The sequence below is a fragment of the Clinocottus analis genome, unplaced genomic scaffold (genome assembly GCF_023055335.1).
Source record: "Clinocottus analis isolate CAN_PGR_092001 unplaced genomic scaffold, fCliAna1.0.p SCAF_17, whole genome shotgun sequence".
NCBI classification, from domain to species: Eukaryota; Metazoa; Chordata; class Actinopteri; order Perciformes; family Cottidae; genus Clinocottus; species Clinocottus analis.
In genome coordinates this window covers 284468-303952 of record NW_027175898.1, presented here as the reverse complement: position 1 = coordinate 303952, position 19485 = coordinate 284468, and the positions used below count along the sequence as shown (strand labels likewise).

Here is a 19485-nt window from a genome sequence, read left to right as displayed (position 1 = left end):
CTGAAGGAAGTTACATGCACAACTTTGGACACCTATATGTTTTGCAGGGAGAGGCAGATCCAGTGGCACTGCTTTAGTCCTTTTTTTTTTTTTTTTTTACAAAATAACAAAGTCAGTGTGACTATGATTTTCGAGGGTGGAAAATTAATGCAATTAATTGAAGTTACAATTTTTTTTATCTGCGATTTTATTAGCTACTTAGTTTTCTAGTGTAATTGTTGCACTTGTGTTTGTTTGAATCGATAAATGTGCAATGTAAAAAATTTAAAAAAAGTCCTTCAGAGTTTCGTTGAGACGCCTAATGAAAGCTTGGAGCAGCGGTGCACCTGCAGTCTCGCCCTCCCACCCCTACCCCTCCTCCCTCCCTCCCTCCCTGGGCGGATCCTCCTCGCTCCTCTGGTCCCAGTTCACTACTTCAGCGGGCAGTACTTCTTCAGCTGCGCACGTGGAGAGAGAGAGAAAATACTACTGCGGTCCCGCTCGCGCTTAGCCCCCTCCGCTTTTTTCATGACTAATTTCAACCCCGTTGCGTCTCGGGCCCAAATGCTTTCTGCTGCGGCGCGTTTCATGCACTTTTCAGAGCCCTCACGCGGAAGGAGAAACTTTTCGTGAGCCGTGCTGAGAATGAGTACCGCATAACTCCGGGTATTGTTGTTATCTACCCCCCTCCCTTCTCTCTCTCTCTCTCTCTCTCTCTCTCTCTCTCTCTCTCTCTCTCTCTCTCTCTTTTCTCCCCCTGTCCCGCGCTCTCAGAGTTGAGTCGTTGTACATAAGTATGGTAGATAAAGGCCCCTTGTTGACCTCTGCCATTATTTTTTACCTGTCCATTGGGGCAGCAATTTTTCAAGTCCTGGAGGAGCCTAATTGGAAGCAGGCTGCAACGAATTATACTGCCCAGAAGGATACAATACTTAAGAAGTATCCCTGTCTGACGAAAGATGATTTGGACAAAATATTAGAGGTATGGTTCTTCCACTGAACACCTTTGTTTTCTATTGACACTGTAAAACGCATCCTACTGTAAACCATTGTGTGAACTGCTCCAGGTGTATTTTCAGTGCCAAGGCAAATTGCTGATTCTACTGTTGAATGAAATGATGGTATCAAATTTCCTGAGAAATGCCTTGTTCTAAGTCCATGGTTGTTCCTTTCTCGGTGGGTCAACACAACCCCACACTAAATAGTTCAAACGCCACGACAGCAACAAGTCACGCAGGCGAATAGAAATAAAAGTTTCCCCCTCGAATTGCCACATATTCCCTCATAAACGTTATCTTTGGCCTGGTTCCTTGTGAGGGTCATTATTTTATCATCCGGTTGAGTTGATTTGCTGTTGTAAACCTTGACAGACAGTCTGTCTGGAGAGGTGCCTGTTATACCAGGGTGTTGAGGGTCAATCTATAACCCTCAGTACATGATGTTGCATTGCTCATTTTTCTCATTTAAATGGCAGTTTTTCAACCTGCATCAAAGCCGGTGCCATTGCCTCTGCGGCTGCACCGTGGGTGGACACATGGTAAGTCAACCCCACAGGTGTTTGGCCCCATGACATATTGTTTGTCCACTTTTCATATCAAGATGCTTTTTTACAGCCTTGGTTCGGTCTGTTTGTGAGTGTGACGAAAAGATGAGATTTTCAAAGTCCCTCACCGAGGAAAAGAAGTGTGTGGAAGAGAAGGTTTGATCCATGTGTTTGCAGTCTACCCAGTGGTGTATTTGCAACACGCCACCCTTAGAAGGATCGTGTTTCCTGCATGAGTGACACCAGACGGTGGTTTCTTACTGTTTTTTTGTTCCTTTTTTTGGGGGGGCTTTTTGCACTTTCAAGTATGACCAGAAAACCTGTCTCAACCTGTTCCCCCTTCACGGGCCCATGTCAGTATTAGGGAGATTTATTATCCCCTCACCATCCCCCCATTCTGCTTTCTTCTGCAGTTCCTTTCTGTGTTTTGTAAGGGGGGGTTTCTGAAAGGGATACGCTGTGACACCCCCACCCCCATTCATGGCTTCTCTGTTCCAGCCTAATCCAATGCAATGGCCGAATCTGCCTCTTGATATAGTCTGGGGAATATCTGTTGTTAGATTTTTGGACTTTTTTGTTGGATAAAATAAATCTGTGAAATAAATTTGTGAAACTGAAACTTGACGTGCTCCTGCACGCTCTGTCAACGACAAAGGGGTTACACAGCACTTTCAAAAGATCGGATCAAATCACATCTTCCTAACCCCCTCTCATGAGTCTGCGGAGACACCTGCTGAAAAACTTTGGAGTTGGTATATTCAAACGGTTAAACATCTAATATATTGCCTTTGAGTTGCTTTCTATCAACTTTTATTTGCGTGAGCAGCAGAGATCTTCCAAGGTTTCCATTGTGGAAACTTAGCCCGGCGCGTCAACGATTCAAATATATAAGCTGGCTTAACGAGAGATGGCGACACTCTTGTAAAACTTAGTTTTCTGCTGTTTTATTAACAAAGAGTTTACTATTAACTACGGGACCCTTGAAGTGGTCAGTTTATAGATTGGATTTTATGGTCCATCAATGCTCGCTGTTGTAAAAGTTCAGCAAAGCTGCTCACATTTGCTCCACTGCAAACAAGAAATGAGTGCTTGGAGCTTCCCGGGCCAGAACGAGAAGCGTGAGCAGTGTTTGCCGTTTGGCGTCGCCGGGAAACACATGTGGACTCGGGACGGAAAGGGAAGGTACCATGTTTTAGTTGAGAGTTGACGGCCTCATGGTTCTGAACTGTGCTTGAATGTGTGTACATACCGGTCGTAGACGTAGGGCTGGTTTGCATGGCTCCATCTGAGTGTTGAGCTAATTCGGCACAGATAAATACATTTTATACTATTTCTTCAGTTTTTGGTGCTTACAGACCAGAAACTTTTACATTCATATAAAAAAATCTCTTTGCAGAATAGTTGCAAATATTAAGCTCCAGATAACAATGAATGTGTAACAGTTAGCATGGAAATGGTTATTACATGCTTAAAAAGTTGTGCTTGATTGATGATTTGTTGTTGTTTTTTTGTGTGGGTGGGGGTGTTGCCTTTATTTGACAGTGCAGCTAAAGAATGGAATAGGGGAGAGGAGACGCACGCGGGTGTGACTCGTAGGATTCAGTCTTGGTACATGTGCCCCTTGGTACATGTGCTCGTGTGCATTTTTTGATCAGCTAATTGTTGCAAGCTCTGACGTAAAGCAAAATGTATTTCATATTTGAATTAAAACCATAAAAGGAATTAATTAAATACAGTTTCTCGCTCCTCTATATGAAATTACAAGTTGAGTGCATTCATAGCGAGGCATTGTATGAAATTTGAAAACTTCAAAGGTTCCTTCTCTCAGTGTAGCTTTTGGTTTTGCAAATGACTTTTTTTTATTTAGTTTTTTTGCGTGATGGTCCCGCCTGTTGTGCATGACTGAAGATCGCGTGTGGCCCAGAAGAAGGAGGAGTTTGCAAAACATTGCATAGCACTCGGCGGTCACATGCGAAAAGGAAACCATAGCCCCCTCAATTGACTAAAAAGGCACAATGAAGTAGCTCTCTGTTCGTTGGGATAGTCATGTGCCCAAGGGCCGCTCGCTGGAAATAGCCAAGTCTTTCATCCCGCTTTTGAAAAGTAAATTAAAAAAGAGTTACACTGAAGTCAAGGAAGGTAGCGATGCATTTACATGTCATGGGTTTAGGTTGAGGCAATGAATTAACAAGACAGTGATGCCCTTTATTGCCTTGTATGCCTAATTTGATAAAGGATATTGCCGGTACAATGTGAGAGTCATCATTTACGTCAGCATACCAACACTGATCTGGAATGTCAAAATTAACTCGCAATGTTTATAGGGCCGACAGAAATACAAGAATGAATAAAAACGGCACGTGTTGTAATGATTCAAGTTATTTGTGCAATATGCTCTGCTTCACAGATGGAAGAATCCTTTCAGTGTCCGGGAATTTTTTTAACAGATTTTATGTCTACCAAATAAAGGAAAAGCTGTAAAATGGACACAAGTTGTCTGTAATTTTCTCACTCTGCTTTGGTTTCTCCGTCATCTTCATTTGTAAAAAATAAGACGGCATCCCACATGTTTTCGGTGCTCCCATCTCTCGATTGTGTTTTTTTTTTGGTGTACACACTGAATTCTGCGCATTGTTTGCCAACCATCTATCCGCTGTCTCGAAAATCAATGCATAACAACCTGACTGACTGGTGAAGTCGGGTCAACACTTGCTGCCCACAAGCGGCTGTGGGCGCCGGGGTGGAGTTGCCGGGCTGCCAGCTGTCCTGATAACAGTTGCCGTTTGTCATTGTAGTGTTCACTGGGCTCTGTTTATCAGAGTGGGCCGGTGACAGATGTCTGCATGCTTGGCAATGTTTTCAGATCCACAAAAGCAAAGAAATTGTTTCAGAGTGTGTTAACATGAAACACCACATTGGGAGTTTTCAAGTCAGCGTTTTGTATTGTATGCTCAATGAGTAAAGTATTAGTGCTTTCAAATCAATCAATCGACTGCAGATTGGGTGGTTTGGAAGCATTGGTAGCAGAGAATTTTTCGCCTTTTCCACTTATCAAAAAGTGTTGCCAATGCTTTTTCTGTCAATTAACTAATCGTTTCCGGCTCCAATCTTACATACGGAAAAGGTTGTTTTTTTTATGGCAAATATTTTTAATGAGGTGTCTGTTGTACGTTATGACAGTGGCAAGAAGTGTTCAATACTAGTAAGGCGTTAACTTTTGTAAAAGCAAGGAGATCTTGCTGCCACGTTCTCCTACCTCAAAAAGGCCGTGGGTGAGTTAGTGTGGCGTTAATCATTAATGGGGCTGCAGGGTGTTGTTTTTGTGGTTTTATTACAACATTTTCAGACGTCCTCCCTCCTGCTTTCATTGGTCATGCACAAAATGCAACTTTGATAATCTTAACACCAGTTGGTGAGATACAGCAGGAAATTGCTTGATTGATTGTTTTAGTGTAATTTTCTTTTGATTATGTGGCCGAAGACTCGCTGGTTATAGAGAAGCGTCTTCCATGATTCAACTTGGCTCTGCCAGGGTATCAATGTCCATGTAGCCTGGTAGCCGGCATGTAGAGAAGCCAGTTTGACCTCTTCATGAGCCTCTTCTGGCTCAATCTGACACATTGTGTATTGTATCTTTCTTCCCTGGTGCTCGTGTCTTTTGTCTCATTCTCAGGGTTATTTGTGACCTGAAGTGACCACGAGTTGACCAGTAGATGTCCGTCTCAACCTTTTGAGGACCTTGTACACCGCCAAGCCTATTCCACCATGTTTGAACAGTCTTTACTGAGTGAGTGCTGTGGTAGATCATCTCCCTCCTAGCCTCTGCACAGTAACAATACAGTATATTTAAAGCAGAACCGTTAACACGTTCACCTCCAAAGTCTGACTTTTTTTAAAAGGTTCTCTTTCTCAACTTGCGCGACATGATGTAGCATTCTGGCCTTGTTGTATTCCTGCAAGTCAGAGTTTTGTACGTCTCAAACTTCAGCGTTTTGTATCTGTCACATAGACTGTGAACATGTGCAGAGCACCCTCATTTGGCCAGTATGAGGACGGTGCAGAGCCGAGCACACAGACACAGACATGACTCACAAACATAACATTTGTCACTTTATGTTTTCCACACAGAAAAAGAAAAGTAGCTCAAAATGTTAGACTTAGTGAATTGCGATACAATGTCATATTGGCTGCACCAGAAAGAGTGAATGAATGAATGGTTGCTTTTCTTGAGGGGCTTTACCAAAAGTCTGTTATTTGAATTCTAAATTGACTTTCTTGTGGCGAGACTTGCCTCATCACTTTCCATTAGTACAAGGCACAGTGCTGGAAACATAAAGTACATGCGATGCCCTTTATCTTTTCTGTGGGCAGATGTGATGAGTGAACTTGCGTGTTTTAGTAACCTGCTTTGGTCTGAGTAACTTTCCTTTGGTCGGGATGCGCAGACAAATTGTACTGATCTGATCCCAGTGTTTGATTAATACGCTGTATGCCTCACTGTGTGGGAGAGACTCAGATTGTTCTTATTTGTGTAAGGCAACAGGCTTGACTTAAAGATTGCTTTCCTAACTTTGTCAAAGAAAATAATTCTGAGACATTACATTTTCAACATAATAGCCGTGTTCTTAGAAACAGCTGGCACGTTTGTTGTTTGTTGTCCCTCAGCGATGTAGTCTCCTGGCGTGCTGATGATGATTCACAAAGTGCTACACACGTGTGTAATTAGATGTAAACATAGAACCCAATTGAATGGATCAGCCCCGCTGTCCCTGATAAACCAGCTGTTTGGATTGGTGCACTGCGGTGTCTTTTTTTGATTTTCAGTTGTTTTTATTTTGTTTACCATTTGTACTAAAGAATTGTTGCAGGAGCATTTTGGTGTGACAATATACATTGAACAGATTACTATTGCGTTAAACACGCCTTTCCTTTTTGTATATTAGATGGAGCCGATCCGACCAAGTGGAGTGCTGTCGTGTTGATTGGTTCCTTAGGCCAATGGGGAAATGCGGGGTTTCAAAGGTTGCTGTAATCACCTTAAGCCCAGTAAGATTACGTCAATAATGAGTTTGCCAATGCAAACCAGTAATTACAGTGGATTCAGGAGGACTGTCAAATGTGGAAGTGCGTAAGCAGGACCGTGTGTTGTTTTCCCTCTTTAATTTCTGGCCATAGTTGCAACACAAACTTGGTCAACACACCGCTGCTGTCATTCTAAAGCCCAACTGTGTTGTTTCAGCAGACAGAAGAATGGCCTTTCCTCGTGCTGGTAATTACAGAGCAGAGCTGTCACAGACCTGTTATTATTAAAGAAGCAAGCATCTTCCACTGATTAGGGGTATAAGAATTCTGCCATCCCCTGCATAATTTCAGTTTCTGTTGTGGCTGTTCTGTTCGAGCAGGGAATGATTGATGAAGCATTTTCTGTCTCCTTTGGATGTCAACACTGAAATTTCCTTGTAAGGAGTGAGCTGTGTCCCATGCTCTAGGAGGGTTGGAGACAAAACCTTATTATCCTGAAGAATGTTTTTGTATATATTCAGTGCAATTTTGGATCTTGAGAAAGAAAAACAAACTTTAGAAAGAACAACCACTGAGGAATCATCTAGTAAGTGTTTAAAAAAGCATCATCTTGAGGTTATGAAATAGCTGCTCAGGCCTTTCTGTGTTCCTACCAATACAAACAATCGTTGGCACAATAAAACCCTCTTAGCAATGAGGATTCTCAAGGGTGCCTGATGTTGTTGCACCTCATCAGTGCCACAGGTGATCTACACATCACAGAAAGGATGTGGTGGAAATAAATGGAGCATGCACACAACAAACTTCCTGTTTTACTTAAGCTTAAGCTTTGTTTATACTCACGCTTGGCACTGTAGCGAGAGCCTCTGCAGACGCTAAGCAAAGCATGTATGGAGCGTTTATACTCAATGAGCTGTGCGCTGCATTATTCTCTGAAATCCCAGTGGGCGTACCAACAAAATTTACTGTGAAGAAGACGAGCGGAACTCATTGATATGCCAATAACCAAGAGGTGGTCAGAGGTGACGACCAAGTGCCATAACAACTTGCACCAAACACTGGGCGTGATTACGGAAAGAATAAACTACGCTTTAGTCAGATGGGACCCTTGTTTCATATAATTGCCAGTTGATGGCACCCAGTTTATTTGGCCTCCATTAAATTACCTTGAATTAAAATCAATCTAATACTTCGATGTGTTTCTTATGTATCCTCAGGTGGTGTCTGATGCTGCAGGCCAAGGGGTCACTATAACTGGCAGCAAGACCTTTAACAACTGGAACTGGCCAAATGCTGTTATCTTTGCCGCCACTGTTATCACCACTATCGGTAAGCACTGTCTTATGGTAAGGGATCTAGTTCTGATGGGAGAAAAGAGGCAGCTCTTTTAGTTGTTTGCACTTGAATGTTTCAGAGAATGAGACTAAAGTAATGTCTTGCATTGTTCAATTGGGACAAAGTCTATTGCAGACAACTGTTAGTTGTTTTGCCGGAGGAGATTACTTGGATTAGGACAACCTGTATTGGTGGCATGTTTTTTGCTATTTTCATCTCCTTCTATAAAGTAACTTAAGTAGTTGGTTTAAACATCCCAACCCTAATTACTTTGCTTTTACTTTGTGAAGGATATGGGAACATTGCCCCCAAAACCCCCAAAGGCCGTGTATTTTGCATCTTCTACGGCCTGTTTGGTGTGCCTTTGTGTCTTTCCTGGATCAGTGAGCTGGGAAAGTTCTTCGGTGGCAGAGCCAAGCACCTGGGCCAGTATCTAACCAAGAAAGGATTTTCACTGGTAAGTTCATAGGAGAGTTTTCTTGTATGGTATGACAAAACCTGCACCTGAAGTAATGATTTCTTTTTTCTTTTTTCAGAGAAAGGCTCAATTTACCTGCACAGCTATATTTCTCCTCTGGGGTGTGCTGGTGCATTTAGTCCTTCCACCTTTTGTATTTATGTCCCAAGAGGGTTGGTCATATGTTGAAGGCTTGTACTTCTCATTTGTCACCTTGACCACGATTGGGTTTGGGGACTTGGTTGCAGGTAAGCTGAGAAATGCATTCTGGATATTACACCAGGCCATAACTTTGAATTCAAATGACAATAGACTATTTTATTTGGCCTTGCAGGTGTTGAACCAAATACAGAATACCCAACTCTGTACCGTTACTTTGTTGAAGTGTGGATCTATCTGGGGTTGGCCTGGCTTTCTTTGTTCTTCAACTGGAAAGTGCGAATGGTGATTGAGGCCCACAAGGCACTGAAGAAACGGCGCAAGCTGCGCAAGCTATCTCTCGATGAGCTCCGGCACTACAAAGAGTCTCACAAGGCTGCTCTCCGACCACCCACTCCGAATGACGTCAACATCTTCAGCTTCCTGTCCAAGAAGCAGGAAGGCTACAATGACTTGATAAAACAGATTGGCACCAAAAAAGATGGCAGGAACAACAGCGGCAATGCCAACACCATAAATAAATCCCAAGATATTAGTCGTTCCAAGAGCTGCAATGATTCTCCCATGTTCAACGGACACACCATCCTTAGTCTGGACCGATCGCCGCGCCAAAAGAGGCGCTATAGTTTCAGTGACCGAGTCACTGTTGCTTTTTCAAAGTCCAAGAACTACCTCCTGGGCTCAGACAACGGTTTGCTGCTAACAGAGGACCATGTAGAAGGTGACTTAGAACTTGACCAGGGCCAAATGTTTGAGAACCAGCTGGACAAGGATGTACACCTGGAGGACGGAGATTGTGGAGCAGGTGGTCGAAGGACGTGGGACTCAAGGGAGTACCATCCTCTCACATTCCAAAATGCAAACATTACTTTCATAGACGAGGAGAACTTTCTCAGCAATAACTTGGAGGATGAGGAGGAGGAGGAAGAAGAGGATGACTCAAAAGCAAAACTATCCATTACTACATGTGATGAAAACATTGAAACAAACTCCCAGGAGGAACATAGTTCTGAATCTGAAGGGTCTGTGTTCACTAGTGACAGTTCAGAACACAGCCACTCCTATGAGAAACTTGTGGAGGAATATGCAAAGGAGGAAAATACAGAATCTTGAGATATCACAAAGCCTTGAGCTGCCTAAAGTCAACACGTCTTCCTGGTCCTGTGTTGTTGACTTGGCTGGCATTGAAGTATTCTAATGTGAAGTGTTTGAATGGATATCAGAAGTCCCATTGCACGTTTGAGGGTCTGATAATGACTGCAAAGCTGAGATCAAATTTCTATGAAATGTTCTGCTCATAGCTGAGAAATGGAAATCCCCATCATGTTGACTGTCCCTTTTTAAATCCTTGAATAATCTTCTCTGAATATGGATGTCAGAGCGGGACATGTAACCAATGAGTATTTAACATCTACTCTATTTATGCCTTTTTTATGTCGTTTGAGAAACTAAATGCCACACATTTATTGGAATGTCCAAACAAGAACTATTTACAATGAGTGTTTTTTTTTTCTACTCACAGGAATGTGTATGTGGAAATGTAGATTCCCCAGAGTTTCTTCTATGTATATTCACCATATTGGTGTTTTTGTAATATGTATTCAAATGAAGGACATAGTGGCTTGTATGTAATGGCTGCATGGGTTGTGTCTCCCATTGCACAAATCCACCAAATGAGGACAGTTCAAAGTCTGTTTCAGTGCAGACTTTCTTTTTCAAACCTGAGCCAAACATTTGTCTAAAAAAGAAAATGAAGGGGGTTAAGGGCCATTTTTCCTTTTTTTTCTTTGGTATGTCACTTGTTTCTGTTGTGAAATCCTTGCTGACTTGTTGTGTCTTAAGATGTATGTTTATTTTGACTGTGAGCAATAGAAATGTGACTGCACTAGAGGTTAACAGTGACCCATAGCGACGTCTCGGGGTCTAGAACCAACTGAATAACCTTGGAAAGGAAAATCATTAATTTTATGAGCAGAGAAGTATTTATAGCAAATCTGAATATCCTGCCAGAGAAACTCTCTAAGCTATGATTTGTTTTGCTTTTTGTTCCAAACTTTTTTGACTGCTGTAAAAAAAAGAAAAGAAAATCAGCTTTGGAAATGATCCTCCTATGTTGACATAATGCATAGCCTTACAGATTACCCTCAAATTGCTTCAGGGAACAGAAACTTTTTATTGTTGATTTGTTGTTGATGTGTTGATCTGTGTCTTCTGTGCTATCTACCATGGAATTGCATAATGGGAACAGCAACAATCACATTGTTTTTCCTTTTTTGCTTAATTTTATTGTCATGTAAATACTGGCAATACTGAAACCCTTCGGTAGCCACAAACACAGTTCTGCTCGGGACGGGCTTTGCCGCTCATGTTTGTCTTTGGGGGCTCTCATATGACAAGGTTAAGCTAAGGTCAACTTGTGACTGATCAATGTTCTCTTGTCATATGTTTGAGATGAGAAGCCAGCAGTATAGGTGCTCTCATTTACTATATTGTGTTTCAGCCGTGTTCCTTGTGTACACAACACCGTGAACTCAAGGGACCGAAATATAATGTCCATTGCTTGTCATAGTCCCATAGTCGCCCTGCTCACCTTTTGCACACAGTAACTTAAAACAGTGTTACAGTACATTACTTGGAATTTGGAACTCCTCATGGATAGTGTACTGTAAATATAGTCCATCATTTGTAGGATTTGTTTTCTCCTAAGTCTGCCAAACAGACGACTGCTGTTCAGGGGAAATGCCTTCAAATCCACTGCAAAGCAGGGATATGCAGTACAATGTAACATCTGTTGAATGTACTTGTAACCTTCTCAGTGAGTCATTATATCTTTCCCACTGAGTGTTTTTAAACCCTTCCCCCCCTCATATTTCATCACAGGGCCGTCACATCTATGTGAGCATTCCTCTGTCTTCCTCTTATTTTCACTAGTGTTCCTTGATTCTGGTTAAGTGTTGCGATACAGTACAATACATTGTTATATGGTACTTTTCTGGACACAATTTCAAGGCTGTCTGCAGATTATTAACAAAGAACAGCTTTGGTTGGTTTAACCCATAGCCCGAGCTTTTCTCTTAATGTTGCTCCAGTGTGTATAACTCCAGTACAGTTGTGTTTCGTTCTTGGTTTCTTTTTTAAATGATTAAATTATTCATGTTTGAAAAGGTTTGCATTTGAATTCCAAACAAAACTGTATATTTCATGTAAATAAACATTTCATAAAACCTGAGTGTTTTGTGATCTTTACATTATAATAAAGTGGCACTCCAGGGATTTTTAACATGGAAGTTCTTGTTAAAGCCTTGACAGCTGTAGATTTGCACGCAGACTGCAGGTGTACATAAGCAGACATGCTTATATACAGAGGACGGTCTCTGCATACACAGGCACGTTTCACACATGCGCAATAGAAAAAAGTGATACTGAATTCCTTTTCAGGTATGGGGAAGGAAGAAATGAAAGATACTACTTAGTTGTGGAAAGTGTAGGATCCAGTGTCTTCAGGGACTCTGGATATCAGCTTCTAATTTGGCATTAATTTATTTTATGAAAGAGCTGGAGTAGACCTTGAAAACGGTAAACAATTTAACGTGTTTTATAAGTAGTTAATTTGGGGGAGGTAGCTGATGAAACTGAAATTATGACATATGCACTCATTCTCAGGTTCATACTTGTACTCTATCCCGAGCGCCCTACCTGAAGACCTCTCTGTACACGCCTTTCCAGACAGATGACCTGTGGTGACGTTCATGAGGCCCTGTCTTTATAAGTCCGTCACCACGGTTATCCCTCAGGTCTTTCGCTTTTCAACTAAAGAGTACCCCTCTGCTGAGTTGGGCTAGTTGGCTGCAGCAACAGTTCCTGTTGGTGTTACTCCCTCGCAGGAGTTTACTGTCATAAGACTTGTGTCTCGTGGTGAGCGCCAGGCATAAACGGGGAAGGAAGAAGTCTTCTGTTCGACCCTGTCCTCAGGAGTGCGGCACAAAGCCTGGCCCGTCTGACTTGGGATTGTCCATGCCTCAAGGGCATTGACGGAGCCTTAGCCCCGTGCTTTATGTCACTATCTCTGGAGCTCAACTCTGGGGAGGTGTTTGTAGAAAGAGCGCTGGGAAAGACCATTGTACTCCAAAATCCAAATTTTTTCTGGAGCTTTTATGGTTGAAGTCCTCATTGGTAAGAGGGTGGACCAAGAGTAGTGTACCCCTCCCCTTCTGTGTGTGACCGAGCAGCTGGAGGTTGAGTGGCCCTCTCCTCCACTGGCTGAGAAGTTGGGGGTTTGCACGGTGTCGATGTTCCCAGATTTTGTCTCAGGCTTGAGCTTTGGAGGGAAACAGCTCTTGTCGAGACCTAAAAATGCGTCTGGCAGGGATTCCAAAAACGTCTGGGATTTTGCCTCGTGTGATATTTGTGTTTCTCTGAGTCTTTTACAAACTAGTTATTACACCCTTACAAGTTTTGTAAATGGTATCTCCCTTACGATCCACCTTCTTGCGCGAGCTCTGACTCTAGAGAGAACTGTCATTGGTCGACCGATCTCAGGGTTGCCAGATGCAGGATAATTATCCTCCAAATACGATCTTATTGAGCCTTTGGTATGATACTGCGCCATCACCAATCTGGCAACACTGAGCACCTTGTCACCTCCATTCGCGACGAATATCCTGTTACGCTCTGAAGAAACTAGTTCGCCATAAAACATCGGCGCATCAATAATCGACTGGAATTTCAGCGACAAACTTTTTTATGGTAGTTTAGCACGACTCGTTCTTTTTTTATGAGCTTAAGATGCACAACTGTGGAGCGGGATGAAACGATAACGGGGTTCACCTTACGGCCTATAGTTGCATTGTTTACAACAGCCCCCCAATGTATAAATGACAATGTATATATCCGTCTTTTATCATAAATCTTTGTTTTCACTAAAAAATACCGAGACTATCGGTAATATGTGATTAATCATGATTAATCCACAGAAACCCAGAGCCACCAACTCTCCCGGTTTCGCCGTGTGACACACGCTTTTTCATGTTTTCACACGCTCACACGCCACACAATATCTCATGGCAAAAAAAAAGTCTGAGGTGCGTTGGTTCTTTTCAAACTCCCCGACGATAGATGGCCCTAAGGAGCGCATCTGTAAACCGATTCGCTGCATAGACATCCTGTTTTACCCCAAACAGACACAGTCGCGCGACTGGGGGACCGCCGGCACAGAGGAGCAGAGAGACTGAGGTATCGGTGTCACGCATTGAACGTGACTGTCACTCATTCCGGTCTTAAGTCACGCCCCCCAACGCCTTACCCCCGTCGACAAAATCTCACGGCAAGGTTTTTCGAAAAGTTGGCAGCTCTGGAAACCTGTGATTAATCTGATTACAAATTGTAATCATTTCACAGCCCTACGGATTATACAAGTTACAAATGCTCGCAGTCACAGAGCTACCTAGCGCAATTTGCTCAAGGGCTTGGTTCACAACTATTGATCTCACAGAGAAGCAATAATGCGGATCACAGGCAGGTTTGCATTCAAAGACATCTGGTGCTGCCATCCGGCCTGTCACTCCCCATTCGCACCTTTACCAAATGTGTCCAGGCGTAAGCACTCCTACTGATCTAAGGCCCCTATAGGGAGGATGTCCCCAGACACCTCCCTGAGAGGGTTGGGTGGCTCTGTGCGATGGGGCGGCAGTGAGGGGGGTCTGGATAGTGGCAAAGGGCATAGCCGCACACCCACAACTTGGAGCTGCCAGCATCTTTCTTAGCTCTGATGGATTTTTGTCCAGTGCTGACGGGCAGGCCCGCTCTGATCAGGACGGACGACCCAACATTGGTTTCCTTCATAAACAAGAAGGGAGTGACCCGTTTGCTTCCCCTGCTGGAGCTGTCTTCCTCTGATGTGGGTAAGTGTTCATTTCCTGTCTCTCAGAGCCACTCGTGTTCTAAGCCACCTGAACCTGCGGGCGACCTCCTCTCTAAGGGGCCCACTTGGGAGAGAATGGAGCTTGCGTCCGTTGGTGGTGCGTTGAAATATGTGATCGCTTTCTATAGGTGCAAGTTGATCTTTTAATTTTTGTTAGGATGGGTTTCAGGCAAAAATGTCTCTTTCTATTTCTTTCTTTATCCCTGTATGGCTGTTTCTTTAGGAGTTGTCTGCAGGGCTGGGCTACATCCTGGAGAGAGGCCCGCAAAATCCTATGTCATCCACTTTAAGAACAAGTAAGAGAGGGAAACAGGTGGTGCTGTATGGAGGTCGGTATGGGAGGAAAGGGAAAATCAGTGTCTGTAGCTAAGTGTCTGATCCATAAAACAGATCTTTTTTTCTAACCATAAATACCTTGAAGCTTCAAAAAAGAACTTTAATTTTGTTTTGATTTTGGTGGTTTGTGTGCTTAAAAGCGGAGTGATTTTGAACAGGCATAAGGAAACCGTATAAACACTGAGACAATCTTCTTGCTGATGGTCTTGTTTACTTTTCGAGGTATTACAAACACATTATTACTTGCAGAGGCATCCGAATCTAATCTGGTTGGTTTCATAACCAGTTAAAAGTTCCCTGCAGTAAATTGACAGCGTTGCATGAAATATTTAAACATAAATTTAAACCAACATTAGAGCTCAGAGTCCTGACATGAGTGTTGAGTGAGTGTTGATGTTGAGGATGTCATCATGCGCTGGGATCCAAACAAACATCTGCTCGAGATGTTGTTAAATATTCACTCGTTTTGGACACCGTATGGAATATGCACTCCTGTCTATTTTGAGATATCTTGTGTTCACACACTGCAGACTCTGACGAGTTTCTTTCCTTCCTGCTTCCTCCTTCAGTATTAAATATGTACCCTTGTTGCACAGTCAAACCTGCATTATTACATTTTGCTTACACTAACAGCCTTAGAGTAAATTGTAAATTTACTTGAACGTGCAAGGCAAAAGGTGATACAAACACTTGTACAAACACATGTAACCCACCTGTGAAGTTCTTCTGCAAAATTTGCATCATGTATTGTATTCACTTTTCTTTTTTATTTATCCGAGGGACACCTGGCATTGCTCATTATCAAGATCACACCAGTGAGTCAGTACTAGTGAGCCACTACGAAGGGAGCAGAGAGCTGACACGCAAACACATCATAGCGACGCTGAAAACAGAATAACGAGAAGGGGATAGTGGTGGAGGAGGCAAGGGGGGGGGGAGGGGCGATTTCTGTACATTTATCTGTTCCTGTTTACATTAGATAATAATAATATATTAGATTAGATAAATAATTGGAATGTGGCTGGATTTCAATAAGCATGGTACCAATGGAGCCAAGCTGTTGACATATCCTGGTGCGCCAAAAAAAACATGAAATTAGCTTGTGTATAACAAGTTGTTGTTGTTGGCACAGGCTAAAACTGAACGTCCTGAATGGATTTGGCAGAATACGACTCCCTGGTTCCACCAAAAGTGACGGAATGAAATCTATAAAACACTGACATTTAGAAAACTGTGAAATTAAACAGAAAGCGCATTGATATATTTATTTTTTATAACTTTCTGACATTCTATGTTATTTGCCTCCCAGTCTGATGGCGCAGTTTAAAAATCTGCAGTGGAACAATGTTTCATTGCATTTCCACCGTCAATGTTTCACTAGAATGGGTGGTGCGAGAGAACCTTTGCCCTTATAAATGTTAACTTAGCTGATGATGGTTACTGAACCCAACTAAAGAGCGGGCCCACTGTGGAAAATGTGCTGAGCCGGGTGGAAACCAGAATGTCTCCTGTTACTGCGGGATTCCAGGCACAACATAAATCAACCCCTTTTCATGTCGTCACGTTCCTCACAAATTACGATGAATACTGAGGCCGTTGTTGTTTAATTATTCCAAAGTAAACCGGTGTGTGAGGGAGTCTGCGTGTTTATTACAGTCAGACGGTAGTGAGGCGGCGAGAGGGATGAAAGAAAGGTCCTCCAAGTGCTCTGAGCTACAATTGCAAAAAATCAAATATAAAAATAGTTTTGGGAACTGATGTGATTGAATGAGGGGAGACACAGCAAACTTTGTGAACACAGTGCAGCATTTGGCAGTGAAAAACTCCCCCTGGAGTCAAAAAACAGAGCTAAAAGAGAGACTTCCGTAGTTCTTGTAACCCAAACTACAATATTTCCCTTCCTCTATTGAAGTCAGTTTGTTGCCTACAACTTTCCTGTGAAGACAGAGGTATTTTGAAAAGGTCGGATGCATGTGACGACGAGAAATGGTTGCGTGTTGCTGAACATTTGCAGAACGATGTGCGAAAGAAATCGGAAAAACACAAACACACACACACACGTACATGAAAGTTAATGCTGCTGTATACCTATTCCTCTGTAACTGCTAGAAGCGTAAATGAGCTTTTGTTTCCTCACAATACTGCTACATCCTCTGAAAAGGTGATGAGACGTCTCCACTAACCAATTACAATTATTCTGCAATCAAAGTGAAATGTTTGACCTTCAACCTTTGACGCTGATAAACTGCTTCATCCCAACTACATAGGTTCACATTAGATTTAAATTAGATTTTTGTTGTTGTTGCTATTCTGCATCTTGATGACAAAGAGTCTGGCAGCAAATTAGAGTCAGAGCGAGCGAGCACGGTGTATGACACACTCCAAAGATCCCACAGTTGGAATCAAACCGGCGACGTTGAGGTTGCGTCGCTTACGCGGAAACCACGATTACCAGAGCCCGTCGACCCCACCCACTTCCAACCAGTGAGAAGAGCACACACACCAAATAAACTCTTTCAATTGAAACAACCCAAACTATTTGCTAAATTAGTGTTTATGTCGGACGACATGAATCAAAACACAACAAGACGTTTTCAGGGCCTCTAATCATGGCGTCTGCGTTGAGAAGCTGTGGACAAAAAAAATATCCGGCCATTTCTGGGGCTACTTAATTCATAATTTGTACTAAATAAATTAGAATGTGGGCAACACGATACTCCTTTAAAAGTTTTAATGAACCACAAAATGCGTCTGAAATAACATCTGTGCAGCCATGAAAGTTAGTCAACTGAACAAAAGAAAAAATCACGACACTGTGAACTTTAAAGCAATTGTACATTACGCTCACACACGAGAGGTGCTAAAAATGCACTTCAGTGCGTGCCAGGCGTCACATTGCAGCTGTGGACGAGCGGGCGAGGCTCATCTCATCATCAAAAACACATCACCAAATGCAATTTGGGAGACGCCTCGAGGACGGTGAAAATTGGCATTTGGTTGTTGGACGGCACTCAAAGGGCTGATTTAAGACCAACGTTGCCTGTTAGTTTTCTCCCAAAGACAAAGAAGGAGCTGCAGTACATGAAATGCTTATCTCATGGCTGCAATAACCTCAGGTTGGGGGATCAGAGAGACTCGTGTCTTGGGTTTTACAGCACTTAAGCTTCATACATTTTATTACGTCAGCAGTGATGTTCTGTCTGGTCGGGGGATTTTAGAGCAAGATTAGATGAGGACGAGAGATCAGGCGGTGACTGCTCATCTTAGACAATATGCCTTCTCTGTTTGCTGAATCCCTCTCTACTGATAGTGTCTGGAAACTTGCACCAAAACCACACTAAACGTTGAACACCTTACAGTGAAACTGAGCAGGAATAAAGCGGCAACATATTGTTATTGAAGACCTTGGCGCTTCCACTGCAGATAAGTTCACAGAACAGACTTTATTTGTCATAAAAGTGTTACCACATGACTGTTTGATCTTTGGATCTATATTACTGTCTTAACTGCCCCAGCACACATAATACATTCAACACATCTGGATATGCTGATTACAATAGATATCAATAAAATAAACACATTTCTGCAAACGCATATTAAAGAAATTTGTTGTTGTACAATTTGTACAATTGTACAAGTTGTACAATTTCCATGCAAGGTTTTCCGTTTCAAAACCAATATGGAGTTTGGGGAAGTTGCCTTGTTCAAAATTGATTTTACTTTCTGGTCCGCAGTTATGGAAATATAATATACCCTTCCCAGCAGCCTAGTTAACTACCCACTATTTAAAAAAATTAGTAAGATAAATCTACAATGTTTACGTGTCAGAATGCAAAAGGACTAAGATTTCCACCAAAGGCCAAAAAAGCCGAGCGGAAAATGAACCGTTGGTGCGATGAGCTACTGACATTTTAGCACAGATATGTTGAATGGCATAACACAGCCAGCCACTACGTGCCAAAGCTAGTGCGTGAATTTGCCATATTAAACTCAGAACATCTCATTTTTCCCCAGGTTGAAGACAAGAGGTCTAATTTGCACTCTTGGTGACCTGTGTGCCTCCAGACCACGTGGGTGTGCGTCTGTGCACTTCTCTCTTAAGGAGTCTGATTACACCAGGTGTCGCAGAAACCAGCCAGCAGGCCGGCCTTTGTCCTTCACACTGCAACGCTTTCTTCAGAGTTTATGTTTCCCAGATGTCGAGTCTACTTGTGAAGAGATTACAGCAGGAGCGGTCGGCGAGCACACTCAAAGCCGGAGCACAGAACCGCCACATCGTTTCAATGTAGGCCGGTATTGTGTCACATGCCGATAAACAAAATGATTCTCTTCTTTTTCCTCTAATTCCACCATATTAATCATATTACATGCACATAACTTAATCATTTCTTTGAATAACTTCCTAGAAAAAAGCAATACAAAACAATCCTCAGAGCCCAAGGTCTTTCTGGAGTGACGCTTACGGGTGTCTGAATAAATTAATGCCATCTCTCTTTGGGCATCAACAACACCGATGTCCTGGGACAGATGGATGCCAGCTCACTTCCTTACCAAAAGAGGAAGAGTGGGAACCAGATGGAGATTTGTTTTCTTTTGACTGTGAAATAGCCAACACAACAACAGCGCAATAAGCAATGGCACTGCACCTCTCTCTCTACACCCAATTGTTTCCTGAGTTTCTGTGTCCGGCCTTCCGAACCGGAAACTTTTGGGCACCCCCCAGAGGTGAGTTTG

The 19485-nt window shown here is 42.7% G+C and overlaps 1 protein-coding gene across 1 annotated transcript; it reads left to right on the top strand.

Annotated features, from left to right (window-relative positions):
- The first annotated feature begins 751 nt into the window (after nucleotides 1–751).
- Nucleotides 752–11580, top strand: kcnk5a (potassium channel, subfamily K, member 5a). Its single transcript, XM_068580521.1, has 5 exons — nucleotides 752–961; nucleotides 7762–7873; nucleotides 8170–8336; nucleotides 8416–8584; nucleotides 8671–11580. The coding sequence occupies exons 1-5, from the start codon at nucleotides 776–778 to the stop codon at nucleotides 9606–9608; spliced, it is 1572 nt and encodes a 523-aa protein (XP_068436622.1). The 5' UTR covers nucleotides 752–775; the 3' UTR covers nucleotides 9609–11580.
- The last annotated feature ends 7905 nt before the right edge of the window (nucleotides 11581–19485 follow it).